Here is a 17,688-nt window from a genome sequence, read left to right as displayed (position 1 = left end):
TAGTTCTGTCTTTAGTTGAAAGAGAAAATTTTGAAAGTGACTGGACATAGTTTTCTAGTTTCTGACCTCTTTGTTTAAAAATCTGATGCCATTTTTGGCCTGTACCTTTGAATGTGACCTATTTTTGTTTCCTCTCCCTGGAAACTTTTAGGATTTAAAGAAGCTCTGATGATCTATAACTTTGTTCTTTCTTTAAATAAATGTTTTCTTGTTTTACTTTTTATTTATTTATATATGTTTGTTGTTTTTTTTTTTGCCACCAAGGTTATTGCTGGGCTCGGTGCCTGTGTGACTCCACTGTTCCTGGTAGTCTTTTTGTTCCTTTTCTTTCCTCTAGACATAAGATGTAAGACAAGGTGGGGGCGGAGAAAGAGGCTGCAGCATTGCTTCACTACTTGTGAATCTTCCCCCTACAAGCACTTGCATGAGGCTCGAACCTGGAACTTGAACCCAGAGCCTCCTTGCACTTAATGTACCCTACCAGGCTAGCTACCTGCCAATCCTCCTATTGTTTTACTTTATGAGAAGGCGGGGAAGGCCAGAGTACTATTTAATCAGTGTGGTGTCAGGGATCAAACCCAGGCTACCAGGTATGAAGGTTAGTGCTCTGCCCATGTACCATATCCCTGGCCCCTGATAGTTTCTGAGATTCCCCCTTATTTGGGGGTGATGTTCCCACCCCACTATTTTCCAGTGTGGTATAAATCAGTAAATCAGTTGCTGTTGGTCAGTGAGCTTTTATCTGTTTGTGTTGTAGGACCAGCAACATAGCTCACTTAGACAGTACGCTGCTTTACCATGTGCATGATCTAGGTTCGAGCCTAGCCCTCACAATAGACAGAAGCTTTGGTACTGTGGCCTCTCTCTTATCTCTCTCTCCATATAAATCTGCCTTCCTATCTGTTTCTAATTGAAAAAGTCAGCCTGGAGCTGTAAAGCCCTGGAGATGACAAAAATAAAATAAAATGTATTGTCTTCCCTTTCCTGTTTTCCTTGTGATTGTGGATTGATGCCTTTGAATCACTTTTCCAGTCACTTTCTGGGATTTAATGGGGAAAAATGGAGAAAAACCCAGTAAGTAGTTTTATTAGTCATGCCGAACCATAAGTCTGCTGTGATTCTCTAAGACAGAGAGTCTTATACTTTTTGTTTTTGTCAGAAAACTCCTTTACAGTTTGATAGCTGAGTTTCTACAGATTATCTTTCTGTGTTTATTGCATTAAAATTAAAATCCACTGCTCCTGGCAGCCATTTTTCCCATTTTTTGTGGTTGTTGGGTAGGACAGAGAGGAACTGAGAGAGGAGGGGAAGATGGGGGGCAGAGATGGACACCTACAGGCCTGCTTCACTGCTTGTGAAGCTACTCCCTTGCAGGCGAGGAGCTAGGGGCTAGAACCGGATCCTTGAGCTTCGTACTATGTGCACTTAACCCAGTGCACCACCACCCAACTCCTCCAGGCCAGTTTTGTTTGTTTGGTTGGCTTATTATTTTTTTTTTTTAATTTTTTGCCTCCAAGGTTATTACTGGGGATCAGTGCCTGCACTACAAATCCATTCCTCCTAGAAGCCATTTTCCCCATTTTGTTACCCTTGTTATTATTGCTATTGCTATTGTTGTTGGATAGGATAGAGGGAAATCGAGAGAGGAGGGGGAGGCAGGGGGGAGAGAAAGATAGACACCTGCAGACCTGCTTCACCGCTTGTGAAATGACCCCCCCCCCCCCCCCGCAGGTGGGGAGCTGGGGGCTCGGACTGGGATCCTTATGACTGTCCTTGTAGTTTGCACTATGTGAGCTTAACCCACTGTGCTACCACCTGCCCACCCCGCTCCCCGCCAGGTTTTGAGAACTATTGTTCTAGAAACCACCATCATCACTATCACCAAGTCTGAACTTTTTGGGATTTAGTCCAGAACTTCATTCTTGCATATTTAACCCCTCCTCTTGTTAACTCTTGCCTTGGTTTCTAGGAAGAGATGAGCTGGGCTGTTCAGAGTTTGAGGTTGACTCTCTCCCTCCAGAAGGGGACTCAGGCTGCCTCTGGTAATTAACGCCTCCCCCCAAACCTCAGCCTCCATAATGGTTCAGGCATGCCCAGACAGGAGTCAGTCAGGCTCAGCATGCCTACTGCTGCTAACAGTCCTCTCTCCTGCAGTCCAGAGAGAGAGCAGAACGCCAGCACTGGTGGGAAGAAAATGAAAACAGATGTTCGAGGCAAGATCCAGGCCTTACAGCTGAGGAAGCACTTGAACTACCTGGATAAGCTGCATGAGGAGAAAGATCTCTTCATCCAGAAAGTGAGGTGAGCTAGGAGTGAGGCAAGGGTGCCAGGCCACCACTCCCAAGCTCAGTCACCCATCTGAAGCTACCATCCTACATGCTGGGCACCGCAGCCAAGGTTTTTTCCCCTTTAAAGTTCTGGCTTATGGTGGTGCCAGTATCTTTGGCATGGAAGTCTTTGTGTAAACTACTGAGATATCTGCCCTTGCCACTCTGCCTTGCCTCCTCTTGCCTTCTGGGCTGTCTGCTTAATGTGTGTAAAGCTGCTCCCTTGGGTCTTTCTGGGGCCCATCTCTGTGGGGTTTGTGCTCAGAAAAGTTAGGCCTGTCCCATTCTCCACTCCAGCTTGGTCAGGAGTAGCATCTGTGTAGCCTGTTCCCCTAAACATCTGTGAAGGAAGCCTCTGAACACAGTGCCCATGGAGACAAGCAGTCCAGTTATTCCCTGTATCCCCAGGGCCAAGGGAAGACTGACTTCCTTTTGTCTCTCTGTATATGGGCGTCTCTGTGTTGTGGCTATAACTGTGTTCTTTATTTTTTGAGATGTGTCTTATTTATTACATATGAGAAAAAGAGAATTTCACTTGAGACAGACAAAAGAGACAAGCTAAAGCACCATACAGGGTGCCAGAGACTGAAATGGGAACCTTGGGCCTGCAACTATGTTCCCATAGTTGGGCTATTTCCCCAGCTGCTTATCTATGAGCCTTAATTATTTGAATGCAAACTGCAGACGTCATGATGCTTTCCTCCCAAAGGCTTCAGTGTCTCCTGAAAGAAAATAATCTTTTTCAATCCCCTGCTCCCCACCTGCAGGAGGGGTGCTTCACGAACAGTGAAGCAGGTCTACAGGGGTCTCTCTCTCTCTACCCCCCTCCCTCTTTCCCTTTCTCTTATCCCTTCTTCTCTCAATTTCTCTCTGTCCTATCAAATGAAATAGAAAGGAAGAAATAGCCAGAAAAGAAAGAAAGAAAACAATCTTTTTTTTTTTCCTTAATTGCCAGGGCTCCTTGAGATCATTTTTCCTCTTTTTTCCCCTTTTTTTCTTTCCTTTCTATTTTATTTGACAAGACAGAGAAAAATGAGTACAGAGGGGGAGATAGAGAAGGGGAGAGACAGAGAGACCCTGCAGACCTGCTTCACCATTTGTGAAGCATCCCCTCCTGCAGGTGGGGAGCAGAGGCTCAAAAGTGGGTCCTTGTACATGGTAGTATGTGCACTTAACTGGATGCACCACCACCCAGCACCCAGAAAACAATCTTGAACACAGCCTGAGCACTACTGCTTCACCTAAGAAAACAAGTAGCATTCTGTAACACCATAAAAGCAATTTTATATTCCAGTTTATCTGTCTGTCTTCCAATTGTCTTCTAGAGCCTGTTTTAGATTCTGCTGAGTGTGTATGTTGGGGGCATTATTTGAGGTAAAAGTCAAGGTTCAGCCCAGTCCTGTCCCCAAGATTTGAGGTGGCATGTTCTTTCTCTGCTCTAGAACTCTTGTTAGTTACTTTGGCCAGTGCCCTGTGAAGCTCTCATAGGGTTTTCAGTACCCTTATTTTTTGTACTGGTTCATGTTAATTTCACTCCAGGATTATTCTCAGCTACTGAGAGCCTATCATCTTTAGGCAGGTCACATAGGCCACCTGCCATCTGACAGAGTTTCCAGAAGGCAGCCTGCCCACGTGCTTGGTTACCTTAGAAAAATGCCTGGAAAAGATGGTTTGGGAGGCTGGGTGGTGGTACATCTGGATGAGCAGACATTATAATGTACAAGGACCAAGGTTCAAGCCCCAGGACCTCAACTGCAGGTGGCTCAGCTTTGTTTATTTGTTTGTTTTGTTTTTACCAGAACACTGTTCAGTTCTGGCTTATAGTGGTGCGGGGGATTGAACCTGGGATGTTGGAGCCTCAGGCATGAGAGTCTGTTTGCATAACCATTATGCTATCTACCCTCCGCCCTGCTTTTTTTTTTTTTCTTTCTCCAGGGTTATCACTGGGGCTCAGTGCCTGCACTATGAATCCACTACTCCTGGAGGCTATTTTTTCCTCTTTTGTTGCCCTTGTTGTTTATTGTTGTTGTTATTATCATTGTTGTTATTGCTGTTGTTGTTTTGGATAGGACAGAGAAATCGAGAGGGGTGGGGAAGACAGAGAGGGAGAAAGACACCTGTAGATCTGCTTTACCACTTGTAAAGTGACCCCCCACACACTCGCATGTTGGGGAGGCACAGTCTCAAACTGGGACCCTTACGCCAGTCCTTGCACTTTGTCCCATGTGCACTTAACCCACTGCGCTACCCTGTGGCTCAGCTTTTTGAGACATAAACCAATGCTACAGGTCTCTCTCTCCCTCCCTCCCTCTCTCTCTGTCTCTCTCTCTTTCTCCAGGGTTATCACTCAGGTTTGGTGCCTGCACTATGAATCCACTGCTCCTGGAGGCCATTTTTTCCATTTGGTTGTTCTTGTTCTTATTGTTGTTGTTATTATTGTTGTTATTGGATAGGACATAGAGAGATATCGAGAGAGGAGGGGAAGGCAGAGGGGGGAGAGAAAGATAGACCTTGCATACCTGCTTGTGAAGCGACCACCCCCTGCAGGTGGGAAACCAGGGGCTCAAACCAGGATCCTTATGCCCATCCTTGTACTTAACCTGCTTAAGGGTATCATGTGCACTTAACCTGCTTCTCTACTACCTGGTCCCCTGCAGGTATCTTTCTCTAGCTCCCCTAACCCTCTCAATTCTGTCTCTATCCAAATAAATAAATAAAGACTGGCCCACAGCCCTGGCTCCGTGAAGAGTCTGTGTATCTTGCTGTCCCCCTCCTGTGTTGAGGGAGCAGGTAGAGGCTCCTGGGGAAATAGGAGCAAAGAGCCTGGGTCTCAGGGAACTTCTCCCCAGATCCTGGCTCACTTTGCAGAGGGGAGCTGCGTGCATGCCGCCAGAGGATGGATCTCATCATCAAGCAACAGGAGAGTGTGGCAGCCAAGGTGGAGCTGGAGAGAGAGTCCAACAACACGTAGGTGGTCTGCTGTGGGTCTACAAAGGTATCTGGGGCCTCTGTGGAGGCACAGGGATGGGCATTTATCTTTCCAAGTTGCATTATGAACTGGGCATCTAAACCACCAGGCAGAAGATGGAGCAGATCAGCCTCATGCCAGTGTGGGTGGGAGACATCACCCAAAGTGGGCATGAAGCATCTGATGGTCCCAAGGACTGGACAGCCTGTGACCACAAGACCAGGAAGGGCAGTGCTCTTGAGGCAGGAGGACTCCCAGAGGACATTTTATCTAGGCTGGGATCCCTGTGCAAAAGTCACCAGGGACAGAGCATTCTACAACCAGGAGCCACCTGCAGATGACCCAGTGTGGGGACACCAGGCAAGCTTGGGGAAAGAGTGGCTAGCCTGGCTCAATTTAAATGACCAGTGGGTGGTGCAGACAGGAAAGGCTGGAAAAAAGCATGCAGTTACATGGACATCTGAAGGGGGCGTTCTAGCCAGAGCACTGAGGCCCTGCACCACCACCCTCCAGCTCTCCCCATCACCTCTGCAGCTGTCATCCTCCAAGCTCAGAGACATTAAATGACATACTTCCAAGGCCGCCCACAAGAAAGGGTCCTGGCCCTCCGAGCCAAAGTTTTTAGGGTGATAGTGGCACTGACCGGCTGAGGGCAAGGAGCAAACACCCCCAACCCCTTGGGCCTAGGAGCAGGACATGAGCCCAGGCAGCCACAGAGCAGGAGCCCCAGGAGGCCTGTGTCCTGGGTCCCAGTGGGAAAGGACACAGCTCCTCGGTGGGGTTTCTAAGCCTGCCTGTTTCTGTGGAATGCAGCAGGCCAGTCACCAAAACAGACCAGATGCACAAACCTGCTTCCTTCCTGCACCAGTGTGTCAAAGGGTGGGGCTGGCTCCCATCCACTTGGTCACGTCACCAAAAGCCCTTCTCACAGACAGGGACTTAGAAGGGATCCTTGCACCACCTAACCACAGGGAAGTGACCTCCCTCTTCCCATCCCCTGAAATGGTCACATCTCAGGGTATAATTGGGCTTGGGGATGGGAAATATACTGAGAGCTGCCTTTGGGGGATGGAGTTTTAGGGAGACATGGAGACATGAAGGAAGAGACTCCAGGGCTCAGTGCCAAGGGGGTTTCCTGGTGGCACTTGAGCCACTCGTTAAATTTGAGTTCTTCTTGCAAAGCTGTGTGGGCAGGCTACTGCTCCAGAGAACCAGGACTCCACCTCCTAGGGAGGAAGGAGGGCCCAGCAGAGCCCCAAGTGGCTGTGGGCAGGTTTCTGATGGAAGCTGAACTCTGCTGTGGGCCCACCTCCAAGCTCTGAGGTGTCATATCTCTTGAAAGTGAAGATAGGCTGCAGCCCCTGTAAACACTCTCTCCTACTTCTCCTGGCACCCCACCACTCCAGTGCAGCTGTGGGCCGCCTCCAGGCAGTATCCCGTCGCCTGTGCACCGAGCTGGAGAATGAGCGAGACCAACAGTCCCAGCTCACCACCTTGCTGAAGGAGAGTGAGTAAGTTGGGGCAGAAGCAGGGTCACCAGCTTCCCACCACATAGCAGGAATCCCATATCTCGACTGATTCCTGTTTTAAAGGTAAAGAGGAGGGGGCTGGGCAGTGGCACACCTGGTGAAGCACACGTTACCAAGTGCAAGGGCCTAGGTTCAGACCCCTGACCCCCACCTGCAGAGGGGAGTTTCAGGAGTGAAGTAGCTCTCAGATGCCTCTCTTTCTCCCTATCTCTCTCTTCCCCTCTCCCTTTCAATTTCTCTCTGTCCTATCCAATAAAAAAGAGAGAAGAGAGAGAAAAAAATGAAAAGAAGAAAGGGGGGGCTAGGCAGTGGCATACCCAGTTAATCACACACAGTACTATGCACAAGGACGTATGTTCAAGCCTCTCCCTACGTGTAGCTGGGACGCTTCACAAGTAGTGAAGTTAAGTCTGCAGGCCTTTCTCTCTCTCCCTCACCCTCCCTCCCTCTCTATCTCCCCCCTGTCAATTTCTCTTGCCCTATATATGAAATAAAGTAGAGGAAAAAAAAAAAGGAAAGAAAGAAAGACAAAAGGGAAAAAATGGCCACTGGGAGAGGTGGATTCATAGTGCTGACACTGGAGACCCAGTGATAACCCTGGTGGCAGGAAAAAAAAAAAGTAGAGGAAAGTCCTGAATACTAATATTATTGATTTCTGTCCTAACTTTAATGATTTCTGTCCTTCTGGTTGCTTTAGGGTTCCTTTGTTCTTCTTCGAGGTCTTTAAGGTGTGCCATCAGGTTCTTTATTTGTGCTTTTTCTTGTCTGCTAATGTGTGCTTGTATGGCTATGAACTTCCCTCTCAGTACTGCCTTATCTGTGTCCCAAATATTTTGATAGCTTGTGTCTTCATTTTCATTGGACTCTTGAAACATTTTGATTTCTTCCTTTATTTCCTCTTTGACCCAGTAGTTTTGAAGTAGTATACTGTTGAGCTTCCACATTTTGGGACTATTACTAATCTTTTGTTGATTGTTAAGTGTTAGTTTAATTCCACTGTGGTCTGAGAAGATGCTTGGAAAGATTTCAATGCTCTTGAATTTGCTGATGCTGTCTTTGTAGCCTAACATATGGTCTATCCTTGAGAATGACCCATGTGGACTTGAATAGTGTATTCCAGTTTCTTGGGGTGAATGATTCTGAAAATGTCCAATAATTCTAGTTTATCTATCCCCTCATTTAGCTCCCTCATTTCTTTATTGATTTTCTGCCTGGATGATCTGTCAAGTTGAGAGAGTGTGTTGTTGAAGTCCCTTACTATGACTGTGTTGCTGTTACTATATTATTGTAGCACTGTCAGTAGATGTTTGATATATTTAGATGGCTTCTCATTGGGTGGATAGATGTTAATAATTGTTGAGTCCTCTTGATTGACTTAGTGTTCTGATAGATGCCATATTTATGGTGGTCTGACTGTTTATAGGAGAACTTTCAGAACTTCTTTCAGGGCAGGCTTGGTGATAGTTGATTCTTTCAACTGTTGCTTGTCTGAGAAGGTTTTTATGCCTCCATCTAGTCTGAATGACAGTCTAGCTGGATACAGTAGTCTTGGTTAAAAGCCTTTCTCACTGAGTACTCGATAGATATCTTGCCATTCTCTTTTGGCCTGTAGTGTTTGTGTGGAGAAGTCTGCTGCTAATCTTATGGGTTTTCCTCTGTAGGTGACTTTTTGTTTTTCTCTTGCAACCTTCAGGATCCTTTCTTTATCTTTATTCCTTTCCATTCTAAATATGATGTGTCTTGGTGTCTTTAAGTCTGGGTTAATTCTGTGTAGGACCCTCTGGGTTTCTTGAACCTTTATGTCTTTTATCTTTTCTATATTGGAGAAGTTCTAAGCTATTATGTCCTGAAGAATGCTTTCTTCCCCTCCCTCTCTTTCTTCCTCTGGTAAGCCAATAATGTGTATATTGTTTCTTTTGAACTCATCCCATAGGTCTCTGTTGTTGTTTTCAGTATCTCTTAATCTATTTTTCATATCTCTTACTTCTTTTCTAGTTGTCTCTAATTCGCCCTCAATCTTGCTAATTCTGTCTTCAACCTCATTGATTCTATTCTCTCTCCCCTCTATTGTTTTCTGTAGTTTATCTATTTTGTTACCCTGTTATGATACTGTTTTAGCTTGTTCAGCTAGTTGTGTTCTTAGCTCAGCTATTTCAGCTTTCAGTTCTCTAATAACCTTGAGGTAATTTGTGTTTTCTTCCAGAGTCTCATTGTTTTGTTTTTTTTTTGCATTTCTGATGATAATTCTTTCAAACTCTTTACTAACTCCTGTCACTGTTTCCCTAACAAACATTTGGATGTTGACCTCACTATTTTATGCTTCAGCCTTTGGGGTTCTTTTAGTTGGGCTCTTGTCCTGGTTCATTTCTCCAATATTTCTTGTTGTTGGTTTAACCATTCTATATAGTATGTTATGAGGTCCCTCCCTCAGTAATTTTCAAATGACTGATCACTCTTGCCTGGATTGACTTGTGTCTTAGTAAGGTACTTAAAGAGTTCACAGTTGTGGAAATTGACAGTTGTTTCAATATTATTTCAATCCCTGAGTTGGAGCACAGAGGCTGTTAAAAGCCTCTTTTGTTCTTTTTCTTCCCTGTAGGCTATGGGAGCCTGAGGGCTTTTAAACTATAAGCAGGCTTCTTAGTTTAATCCCTCACTCTTGACAAAGAGATAAGGCAGGGTGTGGGAGAGATAGCACAGTGGTTATTCAAAGAGACCCTTACACCCCAAGGATACAAAGCTCCAGGCTCTATTCACCTTTTCTGCCAAGCCAGGCAGCACTGCTAGGCCCATTTCTAAACAAGGCCCATTTATAGTCTGTAGGTTCTGAGGCAAGTATTCACCATGTTCTTATCAGAACAATGTGGAAAGACTCCCACTATACAGCCCCATCACTGGGCCACCAAGGTCTGTAGCTCTTCTCCTCAGTTTCCTGGTCAGTTCTCTGTTCCTAGATGTCAGCACAGGGCCTCCCCCTGCTGCTCCAGCCTCTGAGGGCAGTAGCAATGGAGACTCACAGTTGCATTAGGTGAGTCTTAAGGGAGTCCTTTCCTCCCTTCAGTCATCTTTTTGTTGTTAAAGCAGATTGGAGGTGGCGCCTTAACAGGTAAACTGCCGGACTCTTACCAGCTGTTCAGTCTCTCCTTAGGCTCCTCCCCATCCACGAGCCACACGTGTTTGCACTCATAAGTGGTTCGGTGGGTTCCTGAAGTCATTCTAGTCCTACCTTGTTGTGGTCCCAGGTGGTCTTCTTTGATATTCCTAGTTGACCCAGGAGAGGTGACTGACTTTTTTAATTTTTATTTTTATTTCTTACCACCAGATTTATTGCTGAGGCTTAGTGCCTGCATGGCTCCACTGTTCTTCATGGCCATTTTTTCCTTCCTTCCTTCCTTCCTTTCTTCCTTTCTCCCTTTCTTTCCTTTCTTCCCTCCTTATTTCTCTCTCTCTTTATTTTATTTGACAAGACAGAGAGATTGACAAGAATGGGGGAGAGAGAAGGAGAGAGAAATATAGACGCCTGGAGACCTGTTTCCCTGCTCATGAAGGACCCCCCCCCCCCCGCAGGAAGGGAGTAAGGGCTTGAACCTGGGTCCTTGTACATTGTAATGTGTGTACTCAACTTGGTGCACCACTGCCTCTGTCTCCCTTTCTCTTTTCTTTTCTTTTCTTTCTTTCTTTCTTTCTTTCTTTCTTTCTCTTTTTTTTGATAAAAGAGAGAAATGGGGAGGGCTAGGCGGTATCACAGTGAGTTAAACACACATGGTGCGAAGCACAAGGACAGACAAGGATCCCAGTTCAAGCCCCTGGTTTCCCACCAACTGGGGACGTTGCTTCACAAGCAGTGAAGCAAGTCTGCAGGTGTCTATCTTTCTCTTGTCCCTCTGTCTTCCCTCTCCTCTCTCAATTTGTCTCTGTCCTATCCAACAACAATGACAATAATAACAACAACAATAATAACAACAAGGGCAGCAAAAGTGAAAAAATAGCCTCCAAAAGCAGTGGATTCATAGTGCAGGCTCAGAACCCCATTGATAACCCTGGAGGCAAAGAAAGAGAGAGATGGGGATAGAGGAGAGGATAAACACCCACAGCACTGTCCCACTCCTCCTAAAGCTTTCCCCTGCAGGTGGGGACCAGGTGCTTGAACCTGGGTCTTTTCACAGGGCATGTCTTCTTTTCTGCAGCCCTAGGGGAGAATCTTTTTTAAAAAAATATTTATTTTGTTTATTCCCTTTGGTTGCCCTTGTTGTTTTATTGCTGTAGTTATTGACGTCGTTGTTGTTGGATAGGACAGAGAGAAATAGAGAGAGGGGGGAAGACAGAGAGGAGGAGAGAAAGATAGACACCTACAGACCTGCTTCACCGCCTGTGAAGCGACTCCCCTGCAGGAGGGGAGCCGGGGGCTCGAACCTGGATCCTTATGCCGGTTCTTGTGCTTTGCGCCGCCTGCGCTTAACCCGCTGCGCTACCGCCCAACTCCCTAGGGGAGAATCTTATTTCCTTGTCTTCCCAGCTTCTGGGGGTCCCCACATTCCTTGGCTTGTGCCACCTTCTTCTACCTCCAGAACCAGCAGTGTCACATTTCTGACTGGCTATGCAAATGAAGTGGGACTTGAGTAGGATCCCCATTAGCTCAGACCTGGGGGCTCCAGAATCCATCAGCCATGTATCCATGCCTGTTTCCTTCCATGTGAAAACACACTAACCTGTTGGTAAAAGGAAATCCTCACCCTCCAGCATCTGTGGGCCCAGAGGGCTCCTCAGAGGAGAAGCTGGCCCATGTGGGGTGCCCAGTGTCTGATCCCAATGTTGGAGACACTGGGCAGTGATTGTGTGGAGGCCCTGGCCCAGCTACCAGCCCCTTCCCTGGCACAAACAGAAGTGCTCTTGCTTTCAAGGAAAGCCATGTGGCACACCGAGATCCAGAAGGGGCAGTTTGAAGACATTCGGAAGGGTGCCCAAAGGGAGGCAGAGGCTGCCAGGAAGTGCCTCCAAGTGAAGGCAGCTGAGCAGCTTCATAACGAGAAGGAGGCAGTGGGAAAGATGGAAAGAAACCGGCTGCTGAGGATCCGGTGAGTACGGCCCCTTGCTCTGGCCTTTCTGCTCTCCTCCAGTCCACCCTTCTTCACACCACTGGGCAGTCAGGAAATCCATGCAGCTGTGTCCTCATGTCACTGCCCTCCTGAAAGCCCCTGTCTGCTTCCTGTTCCAACTCCTCCTCTGCTGACCACCAGCCCTGCCCCTGCACACTCCCCTAGGGCAGCCCCCAGGCAGGCCAGGGCTGGTGTCTCTAAAGTGTCATGACACCCCCCAACTTGGCCCCACACATACCCTCTCTGTTTCTCATCCCATCTCACTGTGAAGCCACATCTTCATTCAGGGCTGTCCCAAGCCCCTACCAGGTCCCACCTGGAATCCAAGCCCCACAAGCCCAGAGGGATATCATCCATCCTGGTCCCTGGTCTCTTCGTATCCTGTATAGTCTGGGTCAGGCCTCCCCTTGGCAACTTCCTGATTGATGACAGAGCTGCCCACCATGTCAATTCTGCTTGGTGCCCCCTTCTGCTGACTCAGCAGCAGCCCTCATAGGGAAGGGGCACAGGAAAGGGCCTGGTCCTCTGGGAAACCTGTGCCCCACCCCCCTTGAGAGCAGACACTCCATGTCTTTCTGTTCCACTGCACCTGCTGCTCCAGGAAGACCATTCACCTCCAGAAGGAGTTCGGGCTCCGGCACCAGAAGCTGGTGGAAGATGCCCAAAAGAACCACCGGGTTGCTGTCAAGTTCCTGAAGGCCTCCCTGGGCAGGTAGGGCACTCCCTGAACCTTGCTTCCTGTCACAGCCCTGAAGGAAGACTTAAGCATGTGACTTCAGCCTCTGTCCCAGTACTCCTTGACTTTTTTTTCATTAATTTATTTTACCAGAACACTCATCAGCTCTGGTTTATGGTGATGTAGAGGACTGAACCTGAGACTTTGGAGCCTTGGACATGAGAGTCTCTTTGCATAACCACTATTCTATCCCCCCTCCCCACTATTTTTATTAACTTTATTTTACTTGATAGGACAGAGAGAAATTGAGAGGGAATTGGAGTAGAGAGGGAGAGAGACACCTGCAGACCTGCTTCACTACCTGTGAAGCATCCCTCCTGCAGGTAGGAAGCAGGGGCTCAAACCTGGGTCCTGGCACATGGTATTGTGTATGCTCAACTGGGTGCTCGCCCCCCCACACACACACACACTGCACACAAGAAGTTCCTTGCAATTCACATCTAGTCACACTATTCTGTTCACATTTAATGTAATCTCATCTAATTCTGTCTTTGCTGAACCTGACTAGCACCTAAGGTTCCTTCCAGCTCCATAGTGGCACATCAGCTTAACCCCATGCTCCCCAGTTAACAATCTCCTTCCCCCCAGAATTCGAGAGCAAGAGAAGATGGAGGAACTAGAGTCTCGTGAGCATATGAGGAGGCGCATGGATGCAGTTTTGGCATTAAAGAACAATATCACTGCAAACCGGGTGGGTGTCCATCTCATATTTCCATCTCAGACCCCACTGGCAGCATTGTCTGACCTCCCAGCACCCTTAGGGCTCCAGTACAAGTGCCTTGGGGCTCAGCCAGGCAGGGCTTTGTTCAGGAGGGCATCCATTTGGGCAGGGTCCACCTAGTCAGGAGCTTCTGCCCTTAACAGCTCCCAGGCACTTCCTAAGCTTCTAAGATATTTCTTGTGCAAATGTTAGTACAGCCTAAGCTGGGTGCAGGAGATGCAGGAAGAAGGCAGCTTGGGCCTGTCCTCATGGGGGCTAGGCTTGAGGCTCAACCACTGATGAGGTGCTGGTGGATGGTGGACCCTGAAGCCATGTGGCAGGCCTGTGACTCTGGGGATTGAGGGTGTGCAATTAGGCCAGGAGGCAGAGAGGGGAAGGAGAACCCACTTCTGTAAAGGCTTAGAAGTAGGTGAGCATGTCCTCTGGTGGGGGCAGAGGCCAAATCTGAGGCAGCATGCTCTCAGCAGGGAACCCCTGAGAGGTGCAGAGATGCTAAGAGGTGCAGTGATTTCTGCAGGCAGGTTCTCTTCTGCAGTCCTGTCCTGTGACAGGATATATTGCTTATCAGAAAGTTTCAAAGTGCATGCTTATTGATGCAGGTGTGCACAGTGCCTCATCAGTAACCTGTGCATTCTCTGTCCCCCAAGGAGACGCTCAGGAAATTCCGGGCCTGGGGCCGGGCCAAGGCTGAGCTGGCCAAGCAGAAGGCACAGGCCGAGAAGGAAGCTATCCTGGCTCAAGGTGGGGATGCCTTCAGGCAGCTCTTCCACCACCGTAGACGCCAAGAACTGGAGGCCCAACAACGGTGAGGCTTGGCCTGGGTGCAGGCTCCCGTCTCCCTGTCCATCTCTTGCTGTCCAGATTCCTGCAGGCAGGGCATCTGTGAGGCTCAGGAGCACAACACTTCAGTCCACTCCAAGACCCTCACACGTGTGCTGCTGGGTTTCTCTGTCTGAGCTCGCTAACCCTACCCTTAGGTCTGTGGGCTGGCTTCAACACATGGTCCTCATCTACTCTGCTTCCTGCACCCCCACAATCAGCACTCAGTGTCACCTTCCTGTTCACCCTCCACTTACCCTGAGATTCCCCTCAGCCCCGCTGCCAGAGCTGTGCCCTGCCCTGAAAGTCAAGACTCCAGTGGGCCTCTTGCACCAGTGCCCACCTCCACCAACCCGAGTTCCAAGCACCTAGTTTCTGCCCCCCCTCCCCACCCTGTGGCCCTTATAGCTGTGCTGACTCTCATTGTCCTTGTGACCTCTCTCTACCTTTGTCTGAAGCCTCCCTGATTCTGGTGACCTTGCTCTTTCTCCCACTCTAGCCCCCCATCCTCAGTCTCAGACCATTAGGCTCTGCCTAGGCATGGCCTCCTGGCCCTCACACCGGGGATACTGTCTCTTCTGTGAATGGCATCACCTGAGTTCTGCTATCACCCCACTGTGGTGGGGGTCCTGGACAGCTCTGCCCACTTGGGTCCCTAGCAAGGAGTGGCTGGATTGAGTGAGTGAGTGAATGAATGAATGAATGAATGAATGAATGATACTGCTCAGCCTTTGTGCTCAGTGGGGGTCACTGCTGCTGGGGACCTGAAACCAGCTGTAGAGGAAGCCCAGGAGCGTCAGGGTCCATGCTCCGGCTCGCCAGGGACCACTCTCAGGAGCCAGTTTCCCCATAGTGCCTTTGAGGAGGAGCAGAAGCTCAAGAAGTATGAGATTGTGAGTCGGATTCTGAAAGAAGAAGCTGAGGAAGAGAATAGGAGGAAGAAGCAGCCTCTTCCCACCAAAACCTTGGAGCGCGTCACACTGAGGGACAAGACCTGGAGCTACCTCAGTGAAGTCAGCAGAGGGATGACTACAGGGGCCATGCCCTCTTGCATACCAGTAAGCAGAGGGGGGCTAGCTGGTCACAGGCCACACCTTTGTGGGAGGTGATGGGCATGCAATCACCCGTGTCACCTATTCTCAGGAACTGTGTCTTATAGAAGCTGCCTCTGCAGCTGATGTCAAAGCCAAAGCAGCAGCTCACCCACTCCAGGGTGTCCTCCCTGTGCCCAGTCTGCTGGGGTCCTGTTGCCAGTGCTGTGTGCCTGCATACTCTCATCCCCCCATTACCCCTCCCCCTAGAGACTCAGGACAGTACCCTTATGGCAGGCTGGGTGGCAGGACATATGGCATCCATCCATTAGAGGGTTGCAGTATCCTGGGCCATGGCTCAGGTTCTGGGAGCAATACCCCAGATTATAGATGCCTCACTTGCCATGTCCAAAGAGGCCAAGCACATCGGGAAGTGCCTGCAACAATGGAGCACTTTCAGGGTGCTAAACATTATCATTTCCCTTCCATCCCCCCCAGAGAACAGAAGCTTCCTCTGACTCCTCTCCTCCTGCTTGCTCCATGACAGCCACAGGGGTAGGTGACAGCCTTCAGCTGGGGCAGGCGGTGGGGTGGGGGGGGGAGGATGAGTATGAGCCTAGTGCAGCACTTCAGTTTCTGCGCTGGTGCACCTCAAATCCAGAGGTCACTGACTCCAACTGAGCCCCTTGGACCTGGGCCTCTGTGAAGTGGGGAATGGGAGCTCGAACACAGATCCTTGTACATGATAACGTGTTTGCTCAACCAGGTGTTCCATTGCCTGCCCCCCGATGATCTTTTGTGTATGTTTGTGTGTGTGTGTGTGTGTGTGTGTGTGTGTGTGTGTGTTTAGTCAGAGCCTTAAGCATGACAAATTTCACTATTCTTGGGTCACGTGTTTGCTCAACCAGGTGTTCCATTGCCTGCCCCCCGATGATCTTTTGTGTATGTTTGTGTGTGTGTGTGTGTGTGTTTAGTCAGAGCCTTAAGCATGACAAATTTCACTATTCTTGGGTCAACTTATACTTTTCTTTTTCATATAGTTATCAGTTGGAGAAACAGAGAGAGGGTGAGATATCACTGCTCCAGGGCCAGGCAATGGCACACCTGGTTGAGCAAACATGTTATCATGTACAAGGATCTGTGTTTGAGCCTCCATTCCCCACCTGCAGGAGGGAAGCTTCACATATGGTTAAGCAGGTCTGAAGGTGTCTTTCTGTCTCTCTCCCTCTCCATTTCCCCCTACCCTTCAATTTCTTTCTATCCTATAAAAAAAAAAAAAAAGAAGAACATATTAAGTGGCATGTGAAGATATGCACACTGAGTCTTAAGTGGGAGCAGCTATGAAGCAGGTGGCAGTCATCCTGGTCTAGCTATAAGAAGCAAGGATGGAGGAGTCGGGCTGTAGCACAGCGGGTTAAGCGCAGGTGGCGCAAAGCACAAGGACCGGCACAAGGACCCCAGTTCGAACCCCGGCTCCCCACCTGCAGGGGAGTTGCTTCACAGGCGGTAAAGCAGGTCTGCAGGTGTCTCTCTGTCTTCCCCTTCTCTCTCCATTTCTCTCTGTCCTATCCAACAACAACAACAATAATAACTACAACAATAAAACAACAAGGGCAACAAAAGGGAATAAATAAATAAAATAAATATTTTTAAAAAAAAAGGAAAAAAATTTTTAAAAAAAGAAGCAAGGATGGAAGGAAAATGTGGGTTCATCCATAGCCAAGTGGCCTGGGGGCTTCCCATGAGCTTGCTCTGTTTCTTGCTGATCTGCATATTTCCTGTTTCCTGTAATTAATAGTTGTGGAAGACAGGCAGCACCCTACTGCCCGATGACCCTCAGCTAATAAAAGTCATATCCAGTGAGTCCGTACAGAGTGAACTCGGGACTGTAAACCCAGAAGACGAAACAGTGGCTGAGCTGGAAATCTCTGGGCTCTGGGATGATGACTGTAAACAGTGTCAGGTACTCACTGTGCTCTTGGGAACTCCCTCCCACAAGGACCCCGCATGCCTTTCTCAGCATCTCCACCTACCTGGGCCTGTCCTGTCCAAGGACTGCTCTACCCAGCAGCTTCTCTTAGCTGTTCCTCCCTTCTCCCAGCTTCCCCCAGCCTCCTACTCCTTCTCTCCTCTCCTCAAGGGTCTCCATGGGAACCAACATGCAACCAACAAATCCCAAACAATCCAGGAGTCCCATGTTCCTGGTTCCCAGAACCTGAGTGCTCAGCCATCCACCACTGTGCATGGCCAGGAGGGACAGAGGGACACATGTGTGCCCAGACAATCCAGGATTAGGGGGATGCTTCCAGATTGTTTTGTTTCCATTAGGGAAACATTTCTAGAAAAAGGTGGGAAATGAAATGTTTGGTGGCAGCCTTCTTGAGCCCACTGGACCTGCTGATGCAGGGGGCTGGTGAGCATCCCGTGCCCCCAGCAGGAGGTCTCAGTGGGTCAATCCCTG

General features: G+C 48.7%; 2 protein-coding genes across 5 annotated transcripts in view; one reads left to right on the top strand and one right to left on the bottom strand.

The window, feature by feature from the left end:
• Positions 1 to 17,688, bottom strand: part of GABRD (gamma-aminobutyric acid type A receptor subunit delta) — a 110,677-nt gene that overhangs the window by 34,252 nt on the left and 58,737 nt on the right. The window lies entirely within an intron of this gene.
• Positions 1 to 17,688, top strand: part of CFAP74 (cilia and flagella associated protein 74) — a 79,945-nt gene that overhangs the window by 4,703 nt on the left and 57,554 nt on the right. For 3 of the 4 annotated variants that reach the window (XM_060199882.1, XM_060199883.1, XM_060199881.1), the window contains exons 3-13: positions 1,970 to 2,042; positions 2,155 to 2,301; positions 5,196 to 5,294; positions 6,702 to 6,806; positions 11,726 to 11,899; positions 12,522 to 12,632; positions 13,245 to 13,347; positions 14,025 to 14,182; positions 15,050 to 15,254; positions 15,726 to 15,782; positions 17,026 to 17,190. In XM_060199882.1, the coding sequence (XP_060055865.1) occupies positions 1,970 to 2,042; positions 2,155 to 2,301; positions 5,196 to 5,294; positions 6,702 to 6,806; positions 11,726 to 11,899; positions 12,522 to 12,632; positions 13,245 to 13,347; positions 14,025 to 14,182; positions 15,050 to 15,254; positions 15,726 to 15,782; positions 17,026 to 17,190 (1,397 nt within the window). The remainder of the gene's footprint in view (positions 1 to 1,969; positions 2,043 to 2,154; positions 2,302 to 5,195; positions 5,295 to 6,701; positions 6,807 to 11,725; positions 11,900 to 12,521; positions 12,633 to 13,244; positions 13,348 to 14,024; positions 14,183 to 15,049; positions 15,255 to 15,725; positions 15,783 to 17,025; positions 17,191 to 17,688) is intronic. The other variant, XM_060199884.1, reaches the window with a different exon arrangement.

Source organism: Erinaceus europaeus, chromosome 10, assembly GCF_950295315.1.
Source record: "Erinaceus europaeus chromosome 10, mEriEur2.1, whole genome shotgun sequence".
NCBI lineage: Eukaryota > Metazoa > Chordata > Mammalia > Eulipotyphla > Erinaceidae > Erinaceus > Erinaceus europaeus.
Note: the sequence above shows the minus strand (reverse complement) of the source record. Positions and strands in the feature narration are given on the sequence as shown.